At 47.1% G+C, this 21,472-nt stretch overlaps 1 protein-coding gene and 1 long non-coding RNA gene across 2 annotated transcripts; one reads left to right on the plus strand and one right to left on the minus strand.

The window, feature by feature from the left end:
• Positions 1-145: 145 nt before the first annotated feature.
• On the plus strand, positions 146-4,646 carry LOC135420110 (uncharacterized). The gene is made up of 3 exons (XR_010433360.1): positions 146-250; positions 481-986; positions 2,334-4,646. It is a non-coding gene; the product is annotated as an uncharacterized LOC135420110 (long non-coding RNA).
• Positions 4,647-9,062: 4,416 nt separating this feature from the next.
• On the minus strand, positions 9,063-20,668 carry EDEM1 (ER degradation enhancing alpha-mannosidase like protein 1). The gene is made up of 12 exons (XM_064667108.1): positions 20,289-20,668; positions 19,491-19,563; positions 17,999-18,102; positions 17,027-17,198; positions 15,702-15,885; positions 15,043-15,217; positions 14,384-14,504; positions 13,776-13,946; positions 13,098-13,171; positions 12,315-12,411; positions 11,391-11,576; positions 9,063-10,468 (listed from the first exon to the last, which is right to left on the minus strand). Exons 1-12 carry the CDS (start codon positions 20,651-20,653, stop codon positions 10,379-10,381), a joined length of 1,812 nt encoding a protein of 603 aa, XP_064523178.1. The 5' UTR covers positions 20,654-20,668; the 3' UTR covers positions 9,063-10,378.
• Between the last annotated feature and the right edge of the window lie 804 nt (positions 20,669-21,472).

Genomic DNA, 21,472 nt, shown 5'->3' on the forward strand with positions numbered 1-21,472 from the left:
TTCACACCCGGGCTCCCGAGGCAGTGGGAGTGCTGGGGGGAAGGATAAGGTCAGGCAGAGCCTCAGGTGGGAGCTGAAATGCAACTTCCAGGTGGGAAGAGCTCCAGGGGGGTGAGAGTTATGGGGGTGACAGTTATGGGGGTGACAGCCAGGGAGGTGTAAGTGGCTGTGAGAGGAAGACAAGGACAGTAATGAGGTGAAAGGACCAGTTCATCTTTCCTTATGCAACAGCACCTGGGCAAAGGAATAGGTAGGAAAAGAGCCCTGGAAATACAGCCCTGGAGGCTGCTCTGGAGGCAGCACAGTGTCCCCCCTCCATGGGCACAGCCTGGGCAGCTGTGGCACCAGGGGGCACAGGGACACCCCAGCCTGGGCTACACGAGACACAAATGGGCTCCCTCCCTCCCTGCTGGGCTCACCCAGCTCAGCTCCTCTTTGGGAGGCACCTGCAGCCCCCCACGGTCTCTGTTTCCTTGGCAGTGCCACCCAATGACCAGGAATGAGGTGGATCCAGTGGCACAGGAGCAGCCAGCAGGAGCAGGGCTGGAGGAGGAGGAGTGAGACCCGAGGCTGGCATCACTCAGCACCTTTCTGTGGGATCCTACAGGCCAATCCCTGTCACCTCCTGGGTTTCCAGGGCTCTGAAGGTGCCCGTGGCACTGTGTGCACCCACAGCTCCCTCCCACACCTCACACTTCACAGATCCACTGAGCACACAACAAACCACAACCAAAGATCACCTGAACCGCCCTTCTGCAACTCAGAATTGCATTTTTGTTCATCCTCTGTAGGCAAAAGGTTTATTTTTATACACACAGTGGTGGGAGCACCCACAGACCTGCGTGTTCCACACTCCCACCCACGGGAGCTGATGAGAAACCACCCAGATGGAAACAAGATCACATCTTACAGCTAACTGGGTAAATGGTGTGCAAAACATGGAATAACAAACCTGCAAGCTGGCTACAAAGAAGGATTAACAGCAGGTAAATTAAAGGGTTTGTGGGAGGCTGATCAGGGAAAAAAGCACTTGGACAACTACCATTGAAACATCCTCAAAGCCTCGACCTGGAAGTTCAGCTTCAGTAGAGGAAGGGAAATCACAGCAGAAAACAAGGTTGGTGTTGTAAAGAGTGGAGAAATCCGTTATAAATCAGATAAAGATGCTGAGGTCCCCAGGAGATACCTATTTCCTCACTGACCACAGAGAGGAAATAATTGCTTTGGAGGAGGTCAGGGCAGAGCTCTTAAAAACCCACTGAGCAACATAAACCACATTAAAATGGGCAGGGACACCTTCCACCAGCCCAGGTTGCTCCAAGCCCCCTCCAACCTGGCCTTGGACACTTCCAGGGATCCAGGGGCAGCCACAGCTTCTCTGGGCAACCTGTGCCAGGGCCTCACCTCCCTCACGGGGGAAAATTCCTTCCCAATATCCCACCTAACCCTGCCCTCTGGCAGCGTGAGGCCATTCCCCCTTGTCCTGTCACCCCATCCCTTGTAAAGATGTGAGACTCCAAGTTCTCTCAGGGAGCAGCTTTAGGCACCCACATTTATTGTAACATCACCTAATTTTGGCCCACCTGTATTTGCAATGTCAAGAGAAAAAAATTATCTTTTTTCTAGAGATTTGAGCACTTTTTACCTCAGAAATTCCCTTCACCACCAGCTGCTGTCCCTGGGCATTCCCTTTAAACAAGTCTTGTGACTCCATGGAGGAGCAACTCCTGCCAAATCCCCCAAGACACCAACTCCTTCATTGATCTCACTGCATTATAAATAATTTCCATAGAAACTGGAAATATTCCCTAAACCAACAGAGGCTCCCTTATTTCCAGCAATTATCTTAAGGTCTGATTTGCATTTTAAATGTCACCTGTATAAATTAAAACTGTTTACTGCTCACACTGTCATTATTTTGAGTCATCTGGCAACAGCCAGCTACAGACAGTCTTTGTTTCCTCCCGAAAGCTCCACGACAAGAACAGCCCCTGAAACACTCACTGGGGCTGCCTCCTCTGACACAGGTGCCTGGCTCCTTCTCCAGGCAGTTAAACATCCCATTTTCCCCTGAACTCACCAATTCTGCCAAGGAAACTATTGCAGAGCAGCACTCGGGGTGCATTTTGAAGCTGCTGCTGCAGATCCCGCAGCTGTTCTTCTCTCCTGGAGGGATGCCCAGGTAGCAACAGCCTCACTTATTTTCCAGCACTGCTTTGGATTCTCCTACACTCGTTTTTTGAAAACTTCGAGCCATTTTTAGGTTATAAATAACTTTGTTTTTCCTTATACTAAACTTCAATGACAAACAGAACATCTCCCCATTGTTTCAGTAACAACAAAGTCCCTCGAAGACCAGAGAAGCTGGAACTGCAGGTCCTGACCACCTGCAAAGACCTCCTGCTAATTAGTCATTAATCACATCACCCGAGTCTCGTTATGTCATTGGAACAACTTGCAACAATTTTCTTCAATTCTCACGCTGTTTTTTTCCATCCTTCAGACAAATTCTGGCAGTTGACCCCGACTACACTCGGGACTAGAAACTGGAGAGGAGCTGCTAAAATCACAATTCCTTCTGGGAAATTAAAAACTGAGAAGAGAAACCCACTTCCCTTAAATATTCACCAACCAAATCTTTCAATTAAAACAAAGCAAAACAAAAAAAAGGCAGAAAAATTGAAGCTCCAGGGAACCCTCCCACGAGGTCTGAGCCTCAGCACCCACCCTGAGACAAAACATTCCCGTTCCTGTCTCTCAAAAACAGCAGCTCATTTTCCATCCCTCTTCCCAGATGCAGCACACGTGGGCATGGGAGCCCCACAAGGTTACCAGCTGATGTCCTTCAGCATAATTGTCCAGGAAAATTGTTATTCTAAGGAAGTTTATGAAATTATTATTTTGTCCAACTTTCCAGTTCAGCTTCGAGATCAATCTGGGTGAACTAATTTCATCTCCCTAATGATTAAATGCTTCATATTAGTCTAACCCTGAGAAGGAGAGTTCAAGAAGGCTGGGTTTTTTCATTCCCTGCAATAATTAGATCTCGAGAATAATTCTGTACCTCCTTGCCTTTCTCCAAATTTATTGTTTCTTATAAAAGCTTTCCTGCCCCTCCTGTTGCCATCTGTCCTTATGGGCAAAGGCTGAGTTTAACTGTGCCCAGCAAAACCATGTGTGGATTTACAGACTGAATGCACTGGGAAAGCAGTGGAGAGCCAGGCTGGAGCTGGAGTGATTCACAGCAGTGCCACAAAGCCAGAAATCCTGGAATTTCAGCTCCATCCAGCTATAACCACAAATGTTTTGACACAAGAGGGTGAAACACATAAAAAGAGAACCTCTGGATTTTTGCAGCATTAAAACCTACACACTGCTCCTGCAACAATTCCCTGAACTTTTATCACAGTGAATCCCAGTGAAACCCCTGGCCCTGGGCAGAAGGAAGGAAAGGCTCTGGAAACACTCCAAAACCAAAGTTTTATCCTGGAAAACCAAGCAGAGCCTTGTTTTATCCCATCCCTCCCATGACACAGGAGGCAGATTCACTTCATCCAGCACTAACCTGTTCCCAACCTGCTGGGACCAAAGGGACCACGAAACATGGACACAGGGAAGGGTTGGATGCATCCAGACTGTGAAAATTCTTCAAAATTGTGGGGTTTTCCTCAGCCCCTTTGGGATTGAGGCAGGTCTTGCCCCCACTGCAGCCTCCAGCTGCCCCAAGCTGGGCTTCCCAGGGTTCTCAGCCCCAGGACTGGAACCAGTTCTTCATCTCCAGAGAGAATTTTTTCCTATGAAAACAGGTATTTGGTGCCTCAGGCTGGACTTTTTTAACAACAATAATACAAAATGCCTGGAACAAATTGATTTTGCTGCTCCTGTATTTATTATGCAGGAAGAGTTGTCCCTAATTAGATAATATTAGATTTCTTGGCTCACATAAAGCGATTCAAAAGAAAGAGATTCGTTATTGATGGGACAAACCATACAAAGAAACAGAGCAGGGTTTAATAACGTGGAAAAATATCAAAGGCAGAAAGGGTTTAATTCTTAATAAGTAGATCCATAGGTTTCATTAACCAGCATTCAAGGGGGTTTTTTTTAGGGTCGCCTTTATTACCTAATTAATTAAAGCCTGACCAATAAGATAGATTAATCTAATGGAATCACATCTTGTATTAATAGCAATACTAATTAGTCACTGAGTGAAGCATTCCTCGTGTGCTGAGGAGAAATTTTTTCCAGTGCAAAGCTGGAGAGAACACTGGGAAAAGGAAGGGAAAGGGTGTTCCATCTCCACATTCCCAGGATGAGGGAGGCTCTGGATAAACCAGGACTGCACTGAGACACAGGGCATCCTGGATTATTTTAAAATCTCCAGTCACACACAAACTGCCTGAATTCCAATGAATCCCAGATTTGACATCACACCTCCTCTCCTCCTCCCTACCACACGTTCCCAGCCGGGCCAGATGCTGGGACTCCAGGATGTTTTTAAGGAGAATCACTGGGAGCTGAGTCACTGCCCTCATCAAAGCATCAGGAGCTGCTTTAGAGTCTCTCTGGGCAACCTGGGCCAGGGCTTGAGAAGGAGGAGGAAGGTGGAAAAAGAAGGGGAAAAAAAACAGAAGGGGAAAAAGGGGGAGAAAAGGGGAAAAAAGAAGGGAGAAAAGGAGGGGGGAAAAGAGGGGGAAATAGGGGAAAAAAGAAGGGAAAAGAGAAGGCAAAAAGAAGGCAAAGAGAGGGCAGGGGAAAAAAAGGAGGAAAGAAGGGAGAAAATTAAAAAAAAAATAAAAAAGGAAAAATAGAAAAACCAACCCCATCTCTTTGGATCTGATGTTCTGTTTTTTCTGTCACCAAATTAAGGGTGAATTATCCTTCCTGCTCACTGTGCATGACAGCACCTGGCACTGCCCAAAAGCCCTTTGGTGTGCAGAAAGCTCTGCCATGGTGCATCCATGCACTCAACTGCAGGGATGGAAGCAAAAGGGAAGGTGAGGGAACCATTTGCAAATAAAAATTCAAAAAAGAAAATCTACTGCTGCCACATAATTTGTTTTCTCATTAAGCAGTGTCAGGAGCACGGGGGTATTTGATCTATTAAAAATGCTTATTTAAATACTCCTGCTAGAGTTAATTTTTCCTCCTGAAGGCTGCTTTCAAAAAAAATCCATCTCCTCTGCAACAGAGGAGAGAAAAGGCAATATTTTTGCAAACTGGAGCTTTGTATTCCAACTGAAGTTAAGGAAAGGCAGCTCTGTGACAAAACCACGTTGCTGGCACTGCACCACACCATGATGATGATGATTCATGGTGCCCTCCAAGAGCTATTAACGTTAGGAATTACTTACTCCACCAAATGAACATCATCAATAATTAATAGTATGCAGATTGCCATTATTGGAAAGCCTCTGGGCCTCACACAGCGAGTCATTTCAATTATTCAAAAGTATTAATAACGTAAAATAGTCTCTTTTTTTTTCCTTTTAATTTTTTAATCTGTTTTTTACATTTTTAAAGCACCTGCCTTGAGTGTGCAAATGCCAAGGGAGTGCTGCCCACGATGCCCAAATGCCAAGGGAGCTCTCCCTGTGATCTCCCCTCTCCCCAGGGCAGTGGGGCACTGGAGCTCTCCCAGTCACACCAATTGCTCTTCCCTCGCCTCAGTAAATCCACACCTGATCACTAAGCCTGGCCTGGCTGGTCCCAGCTCTCCCAGTTCACCCAGTCACCACAGCAGCTCCAACACCCAGTGCCACTGGGAGTGTTCCCAACTTATGCAGGAGGTTGGAGCATCTTCCCCAGCTCCAGGCTGGGACATACAGGTGCCTTTTCTCCCTTCTCAGCACTACCTAAATAAAAAAATAACTGTCCAGAAAGCCACAGAGTGACTGTTTTAGAACCAGCCCTGCCACCCCCTCCTGGAAAACGGGAGCAACCGTCCCTGGGATGCCAAGTTGTGCTGGTGAGGGTGGAGCAGCTCCCCCAGGCTGTCCTACTCCATGGCCATGCCAAATGTAAGGCAACAGAAATCACATTCTCTTGGGGGTAAAAAAAAAAAAGATGTTTTTCAGCAAAATTGCTCCAATCCAATGGTTTTATCATCAGTGTGAGGGATGTGGGGACAAAGGGGGACAAATGAGGCAGAAGAGGAAAAAAGCAGCTCCTAGTGAACACTTGTCTATCTCTTTATGTGTGTAAGTGATACAAGCGGTGATTAGTGAAACAAAATTTCTCTTTAAGAGCAGCTTTGACCAAAGATGAAGGCAAATATCTCCAGGAATTAGAAGAGGTGATTTTTCTACGCTGGCAGGAGCACAGCTGGGAACACCCAGCTTTGCCTTCCCCACTCCTGCAGTGACACTTTGTAGCTCCCCCAGGGAATTATAAAACTGCATTTTCTCCACAAAGCCGTAAAACTGCATTTCCCAGCGCTCCACCTTCAAGATGCTGCGGTTTTCCTGCTGCTGTGCCACAGGCAAAGCTCCAGACCGTGGCACAAGAGTGGTCTCTGGTGGAAGGACATTGGATCTACAGCACTGATCCCAACTCAAAGCCCTCAGCCCGAGCCACCACAAGGCTCTTCTGCTGGAACACCAGGTCAGCCCCACGCATCATACCCTAAAAAGAGGGTTTTCAGGAACACTTTTGGACTTTAAAACCAAAAATGCAAGAGTGGCTTTTTTTGGGATAATTTTTTAAACGTGGAGAAACTTGGAGAAGCTGTCATCAAAGCACTCAGTCCCACTTCAGAGCTGGAACACACCAACCAACCCTCTGAGAGCAGATAAGGAAGCAAGAAAAGATCAGGAGTAACAGCAAATAGTAGCTCAGGGCAGTGACACCACTGCAAATGTGCAACCCCTGTGAAAACATGAGAGCTGTGGTTCTTCCCCCAAAGTCAGGGTACCAGAATTGGCACTTGGAAGTCTGAATGCAGCAGAAGTAGCACGAGATGATGGGCAAAAATCTCACCTTCCAAAAATCCAGAGAAACTTTAAGAACACTGCAAAAATCCGACCACCAACGTTCCACAGACCTGTCCTTGGAACTCGGAGTTTGATCAAGACAGACACAGCAAAAGTCCTGTCAGCTTCAAGAACCTTTGGACTAGGACTATAAACCAGGAAACAACACAAGAGATAAAGTCAAACAAACAGAGAACAAATGCAGGAGGGAAAAAGAGCCAAAGAAAAGCAGTAAAGTGATGTCAGACAGCTGTTTCCATGGTTCTGTTTGCAAGCACAACAAGCTGTGTTCCAGGGTATTTATCCATCGACTGGAAAGGGCCCAGCAAAGGTTCTCAGAATTCCCACCTGCAGCAGGTTGTTCATGGACTGGACAAAGCAGCATCAGGAACCACAGGCAGGTCAGGACCTACTCAGCCTCGGGTACCAACAGCTCGATGCTTCCAGAGTTCAGTGCATCCCACAGCAATCCCTGCTCTCAGCTGCCTCTCCAATCCTAATGCAGAGAAAGTGGAAGGGGGCGGGGGGAGAAGGAAGAGGCCTGTTGGAGCCATTCCTTGATCTAACCACATGAAAATCCAGCACACAGAAGGTACAGGGGAATCCCCTGCAAGCACCATGATGGCCTTACAAGAACTACCCTATAAAGACAAACACACATGAAAGTGGTCAAACACACTATTTTTTTAATGCAGATTTGTAAAATCTAAGCCAAGTTTTGAAAATTCAGGACATTTCATGAAAGCATATTTGGTCCTCTCAAAAATCTCCTCTCCTCCATTAAATACTTCATGGATAAACAACAATTAAGCATACATGGCACTTTTAATTAGGAAAACTTGATATTGCACATGATACCACAAAATACAAAAGCCTGTCTCAGCAAGTCATTCCAGCAGTGTTATCAGTTTTGTTTGGATATCACTGACTTACACAAAAGTTTTCATTTTAGTCCATAACATGTGCCCTGCTACAGAGTAAAAACGGACCCAAGCATTTTTAAAACAAAGAGGAAGAAGTGGCTCCTGAAGGAACACAGAGTCTTTTACCACTTAGTCAGCACCAGCCTCCTTGAGGATAAAGACCATTCCTACTGAAAGATGACTGTCACATCACCTGGCAACACGAATTCCAAAGCAATTCCTAATGGGAAGCTGATCGTATTTGGCTGAAAGGCTGAAACATCTGCCTGTGCTGCTCCCATTCCACAGCCTCCTTTCACTCTTTCTGGCAATCAAACAAGGGAAAACACGATGGCAGAACAGTTGTGCAACTTCATCACAGTAGTGGAATTCTCTGAGGAAAACTCTGGAACAGATTCTGTGCATAACACTGGGCTGGACCCCTCCCCTGGGTCCTTCAGAAGGCACAAAACACTGAGAGGTGATGGGAAGGTGTAACACAGACACTCAGAGCTGATCTGGGAGTCAGGGACAAACCAAGACCTGAAAATGCCACCACCACACCCAGGGCATGTCCATCCTGGCATCTGCTACTCCATGATTTTAGCTGGCTGCTGTGAGATGCTGTGCTGGGCTTCCACACTACCAACACTTCTCATTCCAGAGCTGGATTACAAGTCCTGGCCCAGAAGAGGATTCCAGAGCCCAGACATCTCTGCCTCCTGCCTCCCTGGGCGGGCAGAAGTCCTTCCCTCCCTTTATCCATCCTCTGCACTCCCTTAGCCCTGCACAGACCCGAGCACACACAGCGAGCACAGGGCAGGAACCAACACCCTGAGCCTCCCCCAGCACCTCTTGGGATCACACCACCTTCAGTTCATGTGTTCCTTTGAAACAGGCAACTCAGACATTCCAGTGATATGTTTGCAAGTTCAATTATCCAGGAGCTGGAATTGCCAGCTGCTCAAACATCGAGGCAACCCATTCTACTGCAACGTTTTGGGAAAATTTAACATATTTCCCTCTCCCCCCTCCAACTCTTAACCCCTTAAAACAACACAATAAGACTGAGAAGACTTGATTATTCAATTTTTTTTGCTTGAATGAAAGATTCAACTCTCATGGAATAGAAGATCCTACAACCAAGTCCCTGAGATATGTCTGTATATTAAAAGATTCCAATAACCTCTCCAGCACAAACTTCATATTTATTAGAAATGTTTTGAATTGCAACACGTGGTTTATGAAAACCAATGCTGTTGTAAGAAGGTGAAAATACAGACCAAGTTTGTCCTTGTATTTAAGCTTCAATTTAAAAAATAATTAACCCAAAAGTAACATTCTGCTACTTCAACTGTAGTCAAAAGTTAAAAACATGTAAGCAACGGGGAACCACTGGAAAAAAATCTGTTATATTCAGAACAAGTTGTTTTGGCCTCAGTTTTTTGCCATCCCTCAATCCCTTAACTGCCTCCTTCCTGAAGGTTCACAGATGATATTTTTCCAGTATCTTATAATAAAAAAAAAAGAAAAAGGGGGGGAAATCATCTCTTTTTAAGTGGCTTTGGGTTCCTTTGTATCTTGCAACCAGCTCATTAGAAATACTGTATCCATCTTCCTGAGGAAGCTCAGTTTCCCCTGCTAGTGAAGAAAACGTAAGGCACTAACACATCAATGCTGTCAGGAATGTGAAATAGTTTGTTCTTCATGTACTGTTACAGCAGTTCTTAGCAGCAGTCTCCTGAAAAGGCACTAAAACATGGCAAACAAGGAAACTTTGGGAACTTCTGCTCAGCTGAGTGCTCAGCTGCCTGAAAAGCTGAGTGGCTCTGCAATTTCCCCCTTCCCTCCCCCCATTCCCTTACAAAAAGGCACCTGGATTTGTTTTCTCACTGGTTTCTATAGCTACAGGCTCTTGCAACACTGCAAGTTCCACACAGCTGTATGAGGGATATCAGACTATACCAAGAGCTTTTTACACCACCACGAGTTATCTTTTCAAGACTAAATGGAGCATTTTTGTTTCAGCAAAACCCAGTGGGCTCCTACCTGAGTAGTACTTAAGGTTGTGTATTGCTAGTCAGAATAATTCTATAATTCAACTTGGTGTAAGAAATTGCACTTTCCCATTCCTTCCCCAACCCCGAGATCACTTCAAATTAAATAGCAGACCCTTCTCTAGAGGGACATTTGTAATACAGCTACAAAGAGGTAGCTAAGTGGCACATGCCAATTTCCTTTCTTTTTCTTTTAAAACTTATTCAGCCTTCATTTGCAACAACATTTTTCATAGGAAGTCTTAAAACAAGAGATCTCTGTTCAGGTGGCCTGTGAGGTTACCACAGTTCAGAAGGTTGAACTCGATCTCCCTTCATGTCTAGAACTGACAACAAGCACAGGGGATACCCAGGAGACTCAGTGGATGCAGGTGAGTAGCTGAAGGGGGAGGAAAGTCTGCAGATAAATCCCACACTCCTCCTGATCAAGGTTTCTCTGGAGAGCCCCTCAGATCAGTCCCACCATCTGATCGATCTGTCTCATGTAGTTGCTCTTCAGTGGCAGCAGGTACCTCCTCTCGTCAGGAACTCTGTTACACTGTTAACAAAACCAGAGTATTCTTAAAAACTCCAATCCAAAACCAGGCAAGCCTACCCCCTGCTGCAATCCTCTCAGCAGATTTCCTCCCAGTACAGAAAATTGTAGCTCTTTTTGTCCCACCTTCCCCTCACTCTTCTCAAACTTCCATCGCAAACCCCATAAATGAGCAGCAAGTGTCTCCTCAGTGCAGGCTGCAGCTCCCAAACACACAGCACAGCTTGTTGTTCAACTGAGACCTCCTTCACTATGACAACTGTGAATGTTTAAAATAATGCTCTTTTTCTGGAGGACTGGGGGGAGGAGGAAAGGAACTCTCCCAGAACCTACCAGCAGGGATTTAAAAACATTGTTCTGTAACCTGGGCTAGTGGAGGGTGTCCCTGCCCACGGCAAGGGGTTGGACTGGAAGATCTTTAAGGTCCCTTCCATCCCAAACCATTCTGTCATTCTACAGTTAAAACCAGACCTGTTTTGGCTGGTGATTGGCACTGGGGCCATAGCTCTGTGCTCAGTTGAGGCCTGGCTAAGAAAGGTCACCTTTACAGGCCTCAAAACCACTCTGAGGAAATAAAAACTTCATTTAAACGACCTTCTGCTTTTCTCCCCAACAGCAACAGTGGAAAATTTTAAGGGCAAAGAAAAGGGGAAGGGAAAAATAACTGGAAATAAATTAACAAAGAAGAAAAAATTGCTGCAAAATATTCCAAAGGGAACAGGTTTCATCTTCAATATAATCACACACATGATCCCAACCCATTCACTCAGCTGCTGAAAGTGCTTTCCACAAGGGAGTTTCTTAGATATTTAACATTTATAAAGGAAACACTGCAGAGCTCTACAGCAACACTTCCAAATGGCTCTTTTCCTACTGCCTCACCCTTCCCCAGCCCCCCAACAGGACCAGCCTGTGCATTGCTTACGTTGGAGCTGAAGTTGGCTGCCTTCAACTCATTGGGTTTGGTTTTCTCTGCGCTGTCCTCTTCCCCAGGGAGGATGTCTTCCCACAGGGAGTTCCGAAAACGTTCATCCACAGACACAATGTGCCCCTCAGTAGTAAACATAAACTTATTTCCAGATTTATGCACTGGATTCTCTTCATCAAACAACTAAACAAGAGATGGGAGAGACAGGTATAGCATGTGTGCAACATCCTTCACATCCCAGAAACAAGTTAAAAACGCACACAAAAATAGGTTTTATTGCTAAATAACGTTAGGGCAAATGGAAATAAATAGTCTCAATGCAAGGGAATGATTTTAGCAGTGAAAAATCAAAGGGGAGCAGAAGAAAAACTTCTCATGCAACTTAAACTGCCCTTATTTTTCTAAGCTGCTCTGTGCAGGCAGTTCTGGGCTGGCATCCACTGTTCCTGCTCAGTCACAGATTTATTTGGTTTTCTGCACTAAAGGAGATTCAGAACAGCTCAGGCAATGTCAGCCCAAATGCTTCCTCCTGTGACTGCCAAAGCCCAGTGGGGAGAAACCAGAGGCTGCTGTGAGGCAGGACAGCTACAAGCAGCCATTTGGCTCAGAGCTGAGCAGCACCTTCCTTCCCTTTGCTCCCTCCTTCCAGCTTCCTCCCACACAACCTGCAGCTTCTCCAGGTTCAGGACACCACACCTGGGCAGCTGCCAACCCTCAGAGACTGGGGTGAGATCAGAGCTAGAGGAGCACACTGATACCCCCCAACAGCTAAACCCCTCCCTTCCCCAGAGCCTAGCAGCTTCTCATTAATGATGCCCTGCCTTGAGCCCAACTGTTTCTAATTAACAGTCAACAACCTCCTGCCTCCTCCCTCTGCCATGGTGGTGCACAGCAGCCTGGAAATGAAGAACATACACATACCAGGTACAAATATTTACAGGTTTCACTGAGAAAAAAGCTCTCCATTCGATCTTCCTTCGTCTTCTCTACCACGTGGTGCAACGTGGCATAGCCACACCTGCAAGATTTAACATTAGGATGGGTTTAGTTCCCACCTATTCTGGTCTCAAAGTGCTCCCCAGATATTGCTTTACTTCAGACCACTCCAGCTGTCAGGGGTGAAGTTCAAATGAAACAAGCCTCTTGCACTCCCTGATTATTGGTTCTGGTGTTCTGATGGGTCTGTAATCATGTGAACCCCACTTAATTGCAAGGTTTTAATAGTCCAACAGTTAGTACACGTTTGTCTACAAAGTGAGTAAATTAATAATAATGAATTAAAAAAAAAAATAAATCACTGTCTTCCCTCTGAGTCTAAGCTCAGAAATGGAAGCTGCCTTAGAGGTCATCCCTCCAGTTTTGCTAAATACCATGGGGCCATGAGGTTAGAAATATTCTTGAAGGATCCATGGGAAAAATCCCAGCTACTATTTTCACCAGTTTTTAGCAACTGGTCATCAATAATACATTTTCAAAGGCACTTATAAAATTCTGAATGTAAAAGTTGCCACTGGACCATAATTGCACTTTCAGATGGGAAAGAAATAGTTGCCCAATAAATAAATCATCAGTTGTGGCTTTCATGGAGGGCTGGGTTTTCTGGTTTACCTACATGTGGCAGACTGGATTCTATATAATATTTGTATAATAAAATGTATATATATATATAGCAGTGAGAGAAGATAAAGAACATTGAAGACTGACTTTGCTTTTGTATATTTTTCCAAACTCTGCAGAATATCCATTCCCACATGAAGGTAAAACGGGTTCTTTGTGGCCTAAATAAGGAAGACAGACAAGAGTTAGAGTCAGCAGTTTTGAAATCTTGTAAAAATAACACTTACAACAAAGGCCTCGTGGTACCAGAGTCTCGTGTATCACTGCAAACTTATCTTTACAGGAACATGACTTGGATTAGTCTGTGCAAGCTTCTCACATTTGCTCTAGTGCAAATCCTAGTAAAACCTGCAGTAAATCCAAACCCTTTGATAACTTTCTGGTAGCCAGTTATTGTAGTTTACTGCATCTTCTGCCAGCTGGAGACTGTGCCTGGACAGTATTGCAAGGAATGCTATTACATTTACTTTCACAATTTTGATAAAGAAGTTACAAGTCTCTGCCTTGTAAAACTCTGCCAGCAGCTTTTTGAAAAAGTTCTTTAGTCTCATTTTTGCCTGTCTTATAGAAAAGGCTATTTTTGAGGCAAACAGCACAGCAACTACATTGCACAACAACCTGGTGCCTGAACAGAGACCTCCACATAACAGGCGGATCCAGAGGCACCAAATTTCATCTGGCTGGAGGTTAAGGGTGGAAAAAGTGCCTTCTAAACAAAACCATTTTTGCCAAAATGTGATTTGTAATGTCAGAGGAGTCAAGTACCTGATAGAGAAGATATGTGGACTCCACCAGCTCGGGCCTCAGAGGGTAGAAGGGAACGTCGGGTGCCTGCAGTTGCCAGTTGTACCTTTCTGGGAGAGCTCCATAACGTTTCCAGATGGCATAATAAAAAGCATGGAGACAAATAGCATCTTCCACATCTCCTATCAACACCTGGGTACAACAAGAGCCATAAACATGCCTGTTAAAGCTGCGAGCCAGCAAATCACTCTCTGCTCTGTATGAGAACGCAGCACAGAATTAAACATTCCCCTCATAAGAGACAGAAAAACCCCAACCCCAAAAAAAAGCACTAATGTATTAATTCCTTTGCAGCAAAAGCTTTAGCAGAGCTCAGCCTCACAGCACAGAATACAAATGCTGAGGTTAAATGAGAGAAGTGTAAAGTATCTCCAATCTAGCAGAGCACAGGCCAGGGCTGCCCACACTGTTATGCTGACAGAGGCTGAGCTGACACTTATCACAGCAGCCAGATGCAAACCCACAGCTGGAAGCTCAGCTCAGAGCTGCTCCGACTCACTCCCAGCCCAGGATCAGAACAAGCCTTTCTGACATCCCTCTACCTGGTGTTGAACAGGATGGAAGCTTACCTGCAGCCCAGGAAAAAAGGCTTGCAGAGAGTCAATCCAGGTGTTCATGAGCTGGCCCGTGTACATGTTCACATTCACATACAGGGGAGGGTCACCCTCACCTTCATTGCAGGCCTCTCGACTGCCAGGAACAGGAAGGACATGTAAATACTCTCTATTCTAGAACAACACAATGCATGTTCCACTTCACAGCTCTGTGGGAAAGGAGCCACAGATTTACAGTGCTGGGCTCAAAGTAATTTTGAAAAGAATCAAAACATCAGTCATGCCCTCAGAAAAATTAATTCATAAAGGTATGTATATCAAATCCTAAAGTTTTGTCTGAAGAATCTCTGTGAGAAAGAGCCAAACCAGCCAATTTAACACATCTCCTTTGCAGTGCCACAGCCTTCTCTCAGCCTAACATTTAAAAACTGGGACAGGAACCAGTTTAACTTCCCTGCACCCACAATGCTGCACAGATCAGCTGAGTAAGGAGTAAAAAGAGCACTAAAATTTATTTCCACTCTGACTACCATGGAAATAAGGTTTTCCTTTTTAAAGAAAAAAAAGAGAACACAGATTTTCTAGGGCATGACACAAAGCATTATATCCAGTCTCTCACATCTTGCTGGAGTATTCACTGCTTAAGGAATGGATGCTGAGATGAAATAACATACCCTCTCCTTAAGTGGTTCTGGATGTTCCGATAGGCATCGTTGAACATCTCCAAGTCTTCCTTTTCTCCAAAGAGGATGTAGGACTTCAGCAGGTACTCATAGAATGAATCTGACCCTGCTCCCAATCCACTTTGCTTTCCAACCCAATGGCCAGTTTGGATATTCACAACATTTCCTTTCAGAAGAGACAAAAAAGTTTAGCCTGCAGTTGCCCAGTACACCAGAGAAAGATCATCATGAGTCAAGACTTGGAAATATTACGTGTTCAGAAAGTATCGAGGAGGAAGGATCAAAGATTAACATCAAATAAAGTGTTACAGTGGATTCAACCAAGGAACATCCACAAGTGCAGATGTTTTAAGTACTTTTAGTCATCTGCCAATCTAAATTATATGAATGGGGATACAAATCAGGACCTTCAGTTTCACTACAAATTTATCTTTGAAAACCTGTGCCCTAGGGAGTCATTCAGAGACTTTCTCACAAAGTGCCACTTGATCAACACAAACCACAAATACACAAGGAGAACATGACTGAAAAGCTACAGAGGAAGCAGATGGACAAAGCTGATGATATAGAAGAAACCTGTAGCCTGATGGCACGGGACTGAGGCAGGTTAAACATGGAGCCAGTCAATACAGCATCACCTCAGGGATTACCTAACAGTCCAGTGTTATTGCTCCTGAGGCTCCAGAGGGCCTTGACAGCTCTCCTGGCCACCCATTCAAACGTGGAGTCACCAAGCAGCCTGCTGAGGATCCCAAACTCCACCAGCAAGGACCCAGCTCCTGCTGTGCACGTCTCGTTGTGGCTGTCTGCAGGAACCCCCTTCTTCAGGTTCACCTGTGGGCAGGTACAGAGTGCTGAAGGGAGAAGGCTGGACCTCCTGCAGCTGTGCTCACATCTGCACTCTCAGATTTATTAGAAAGCCTTCTCACTAGTTTCTGCATAATATATAGCATGCAATGTGTACAGAGATAGGAAGGCAACATACTGGTGCTTGTTCAAAAAGGTTTCCTGTAGAATTCCTGAAATCCATCTTCCCACCTTATAACATCATGCTCAAAATGGGAAATCCTAATCTTCCTACTTAGACTTGCTAATTCTTCCAGATTTCAGTCCATTTTTTCATCCTTTCCACTATACATTCAGGTTTTTCAAGGGTGGTGCAAGCACTGCTCCCCCTCAGTTCGTGCTCTTGAAACCAAGGGCTTCCTCACTGAATGCTCCTCCACTTCCCCGCAGAACACAACGTTGAAGGGAAGTTACACCACCCTCAACTGCTTTACCAGACTTAGAACAGAAGTGAAAATTCATGTTTCTACAGCCTGACAGGTCTGGAGGAAAAGCAGTACTGCTGTCCCCAGGAATTAAAAGCAGCCAGGCGAGTGCTAATTGTAGTTTTACAGTTTAGGGTTGTTCCAGTAGAACTGACATCCCTCTCCTTGCCAACTGCCTCTGCTTAAAACAGGAGGATGCAGCATCCAAGAATACCACAGTGTTGAGTATTCACTGAGCAATATTCAATAAAATTACAAATTCCAAGGCTCATATGACAAATATTTATTTATGAGTTTTATCGTAACACAACTGTCTCAGTAGCAAGTCACCAATAAAGTCACATTCCTCCACTCTTTGTCTTTACAGTGTTTCTTTTTAACTTTCTTAATGACAGTATTGTTTGTTGCTGTGTGACACAGGGAATGCTCCAGCCAAACAGCACAGAAACAAATGGTTCCTGACCCAGAGGGAACAATAAACACAGAGTGAAAAAATCAGCCTAAAGAAAACATTTACTACACATAAGGAGTAGCTGAAGTATCGCCAGTGTCACCAAAACTTAGGGCAGGTTCCCCTCATCACTTTGAAGTAACTCTGAAAAGGTTCAATACCCCAAGTGCACAAAAAGGGGCACAAATTCCAGTTGCTGGACAGGTGAATCACTCCTCTGAGCTGATTTCCTCAGGGGGGTGTGCTCACTTACCCGAGGGTAGGGGATCCCAGTTTTGGTGTTCTCAAAGGCCGGGAGCAGCCTCACAGCCAGGTCATGAGCCAAGTGCAGCAGCTCATTGTCGTAGTCCTTGATGGTCATATCACCAAAAGGCTGCTTGCTGTCTGTAATTATGATATGTGCAGACAGCAGGCTTCCCAAAACCCTACGGGAAAAGGAAAATGCACTTTTTTTAGTCTGATCTGAACCTAGTTGTTCAGCTAAACCCTTACAGGTGTCATGTTAAATAGAATTCTTACTTTGTGCACCTTACAGGCACTACAGAAAATGATCTGGTTTTCCCCCCACCACTAGTGAAAACATGTAGATTCATGCTGCTTGTCAGCCACACTATCTCAAAACCTGGTCCTGCAAAATTTACCTAAGCCAGCAGTTCCTTGTAACAATATGCCAAGTGTATTTAGGAGTAAAGACCTCCCTGGTCCTGCAAATGGCAGGAAGGTTACTATATAAAGTGAGTATTCAGAAAAAAAGAAATCCTAGCAGAAATAAAAACTGTTAAAGACACTCAGAAAATGAAACCATCTAAAATCAGACAGTACCTAAACCCAATTCCAAGGCAGACAGGCCTGTTTTTTCATGTGAAACGAAAGTGAAAGTGAGAAGTCCATAAAAGGAAACAAAACCAGGGAAAACCCGTGGCAGGGTTGTTTGCTGTGCACAGATCTGAGTCTCTGCTACAGAGCAACAAGAAAAAAGCAGAGTCTGCAAGCCAAGCACAGGTGAGACAACCACTGTCTCACTGCTTCAGGTCACACTGACTCAGTAGAATTAATTATGGAAGGATGGAATATTTTCTTAGAAGGTTAAGGAACAACTTACTGGATGAATAATTATGGAATGAAGTCCACCAAAGACATCCTTATCACTGATTTTACTTTGAATTACACACACCAAGTCTTTAACCTTGTTACTGTTTTAAAACTGAAACTTAGCACAATGTACCTGATTGTTGCCTCAAAAACTTGGACTGTTGAGTCTTTATCAAATGAAACTGTGTCAATCACCAACTTCACTGCCTTCTGGAATTCTGAGGAGTTTCCCATTACCTTTAACAGAAAAACAAAGCTGTTTTGTCTAATTGTTGCTTCAGAAGAGGGTTGGGGAAGAGAATAGCAAGTTCACATCTTAGACCAACAGTCAGATTTAGCACAGGAGTGTTCAAACTGCCTGAACTATTCATTTAAGACTTAAGTTCAGCTGAAAACATAACACAACCTGCAGAACAATGAAGTCTGATTCGATGTTTATTTGATCAAAGGTGAGTCCAACTTTTCAGGCTTCTGACCCAGCACTGCTCATCCAGGAGCTCCCTCGGGCCAGTTTTCTACAGCAATTCATTTCCACTGCATCCAGAGACAGATGGAAATTCAGCCTGAGCTTCAAGGAAGCAGGAACGTGGAAAGAAAACACAGGTCCCTGCTTGGGTAAGTTCACGAAAAGGCTGGGTGTACAGGGACCAAAAGCATGTGCCAGCTCTCCCCATTACCCACTCCCAGTGGGAAAGCATCATGTGTTTGATCTGAGTAGATGAGGAGCAAAACAGGCTTCCCCCATGCAGAAGTTTCTGAAACACAAAAAACTCCAGGAACCATAAGGTTTAGATTTGAGAAAAAAAGGTTTGCAGTGCCCCAAAAGGCCACTGGTGACTGAGGACAGGAAGGCACTGTTCAGCCACACACCATCAGCCACGTAGCACAGATCCCAAAATATTGTTTCAGTTAAATATTCCCTCACTTCTGCTTTCAGTTCTGCTCAGCACTGCCACATTCAAGCAACTGAGAGCTTCTCACTACTGCTGCCATCCCAGAGTAGCAATGGGCAGGGTTTAATAACTCAAAGCCACCCCCTGCAACACAGGAGAGACACACAAACCACATGGATCCAGCACATCAGCAAGCCCTGACACTCCAAAAGGCCCAAAACCTGCCCTGGCTGCAAAAATGAGGCTAATGAAAACTAATGGGGTCTTCTAAATATGCATAAGGAGTTCAAGGAGGGGGCTCTTCCTCATGACACCACATCACTGGTACTCCTGACATAAAACTGAGTTCAGGCCCTCTCTGCCCAGCAAAACAACCAGAGCTCTTCCAGTCACCTTGAACAAGACAAACTCTCCTCCTGACGGATCTCTCAGCAATGCACACCTGACCCAGTTCAAATCCACCTTTTCTGAGCACCAGAGTGATGGCAGTATCCCCAAAGAGCTCTCACCTGAGCCTTGAGGAAGAGCTCCAAAATTTCCTCTGTCTCTTTTGGAAATCCCTACTGACTCAACTCCAACTACTCTTTATTATCCATGTGTGACACTGCTGGCTCACAATCCAGCTGTTTACTGCCACACACCCAGCACCCCTTGGCCAAGCCTTGGGGAGCACCCACAGCCCAGGCAGGTCCCAGGGGTGTCCCAGGCAGTCCCCCCAGCCCAAGGACTCACCGCCAGCGTGTCCAGCGCGTCGATCAGTGTCAGCGAGTAGTTCCCCAGCACATCGTTGATGTTGAGGTTGGAGCTGGAAGAGCAGAATCACAGAATCATTAGGGTAGGAAAGGACTTCTAGAGATCATCCAGCCCAACCCCCCTCCCAAGGCAGGGTCACCTGGAGCAGGCGACACGGGAATGTGTCCAGGTGGGTTTGGGATGTCTCCAATGAAGGAGACTCCACACCCTCCCTGGGCAGCTGTTCCAGGGCTCTGACACCCTCCATGGAGAGAACTTCATTCCAGTACCTGAAGGGAGCCGACAAGAAAGATATAGAGGGACTTTTTACAAGAGCCTGGAGTGCCAGGACAACGGGAAATGGCTCCACACCGACAGAGAATAGGCTCAGATTAGATACTAGCCCGAAGTTCTTGGCTGGGAGGGTGGGGAGGCCCCGGCACAGGTTGCCCAGAGAAGCTGTGGCTGCCCCATCCCTGGGAGTGTCCAAGGCCAGGTTGGACGGGTCTTGGAGCACCCTGGGCTAGTGGAAGGTGTCCCTGCCCATGGCGGGGGGTGGCACTGGATGGGCTTTAAGGTCCCTCCCAACCCAAACCACTCCGTGATTCCCGCTGAGATGGAACTTCCCGTGTTCCCGTTAAAGGTCCGCCACCGATCGCCCAGCGCTGGGAAGAGCCCGCCGCCGCCCCGACAGCCCTCGGGGGCATTCCTATGGATAACCGGCTGTCCCAGCGCCCCGTCCCCCCCGACACCCCCGGAGCCATTCGTGGGCGCCCCAGCCCCGTCCCGGTCACTCACGGGTCCCCGCGGTCGGGCCCGCGGCCGCGGCAGTGCAGCGGGTCGAGCTCGTCCCGCGGGAAGGCGTGCTCCATGTAGCTGTCGTAGCCGAACACGAACATGCCGCGGGCCGCGTCCCGCAGGCGCGCCCGCAGCTGCGGGGGGAAGGCGCGGCTGTAGCGCCGCTCGTACTCATCGCCCCGCGCCGGCCCCCACAGCGGCGCCGCGCGGCCCGCGGGCAGGGCGGGCGCTGCGGGGCCGGGCCCGGGGCAGGGCGGGCGGGGGTGCAGGCCCAGCCCGCGGGCCAGCGCGGGGAGCAGCGCCAGCAGCGCCTGCAGCCCGAGCCGCGCCAGCAGCAGCCCCAGCACCACCGACCGCCATCGCATGGCCGCCCGCGCATGGCGCAACGGCACCGCCCGAGCGCCGCCGCGGCCCCTTTAAGAGCGGAAGGGAAACGCGGGCGGTGAGCAGTGAGAGGCCCGCCCCCGCCGCGCTGCTATTGGTGGAGACAGAGACGAGGTGGGAGGGGCCGCCGGCGATTGGGCGAGAGGCGCGTCAGTCAAGGGCGGTGCCGGGCGCGGTAAAGGGGCGGGGCGGGCGCAGGGCTGTCGTGGCACGGCCCGGGTCGGTGGTGGTTCCGCCTGGGAGCAGGGACAGGGCGGGGGCGCGACGGGGGCACAGGGCCGGCATGGCTGCCCCAGACAAGTATCCCCAAACAAGTGTCCCCAGACAAGCACAGCGTCCCAGGCCCAAGTGCCAGGTCCTGCCCTGGGGTCACCCGAACCCCCGGGAGGTCCAGGCCGGGGCAGGGGGCTGGGAAGGCCCTGTGGGTGCCGTGGCAGCCGCTGGACACGAGCCCAGGCGTGCCCAGGGGGCACGAGGCCGACGGCCCCGGGGCTGTCCCGGCCATGGTGTGGCACAGCCCCCGGGCCCTGTGCTGGGCTCGGCTGAGGCACCTCCAGGCTGGGCCCTCAGACAAGACACACGCTGAGGGGCTGCAGCGTGTCCAGGGAAGGGGCTGGAGCACCTCTGATGAAGCTGCTCTTGCAGCTCCTTTCCTCAATCCGTGGAATTCATGGATCTTTCAAATGTTATTCACATCCATTATTAACTCTAAAAATCAAGGAAAACTCCTCATCCTTGCCAAGTGTCCACGCTCCAAGTAAATACACACAAGCAACTTCCCAGTTTACTCCACTGAGACT

This window comes from Pseudopipra pipra, chromosome 11 (genome assembly GCF_036250125.1).
Source record: "Pseudopipra pipra isolate bDixPip1 chromosome 11, bDixPip1.hap1, whole genome shotgun sequence".
In the NCBI taxonomy this organism is placed as follows: domain Eukaryota; kingdom Metazoa; phylum Chordata; class Aves; order Passeriformes; family Pipridae; genus Pseudopipra; species Pseudopipra pipra.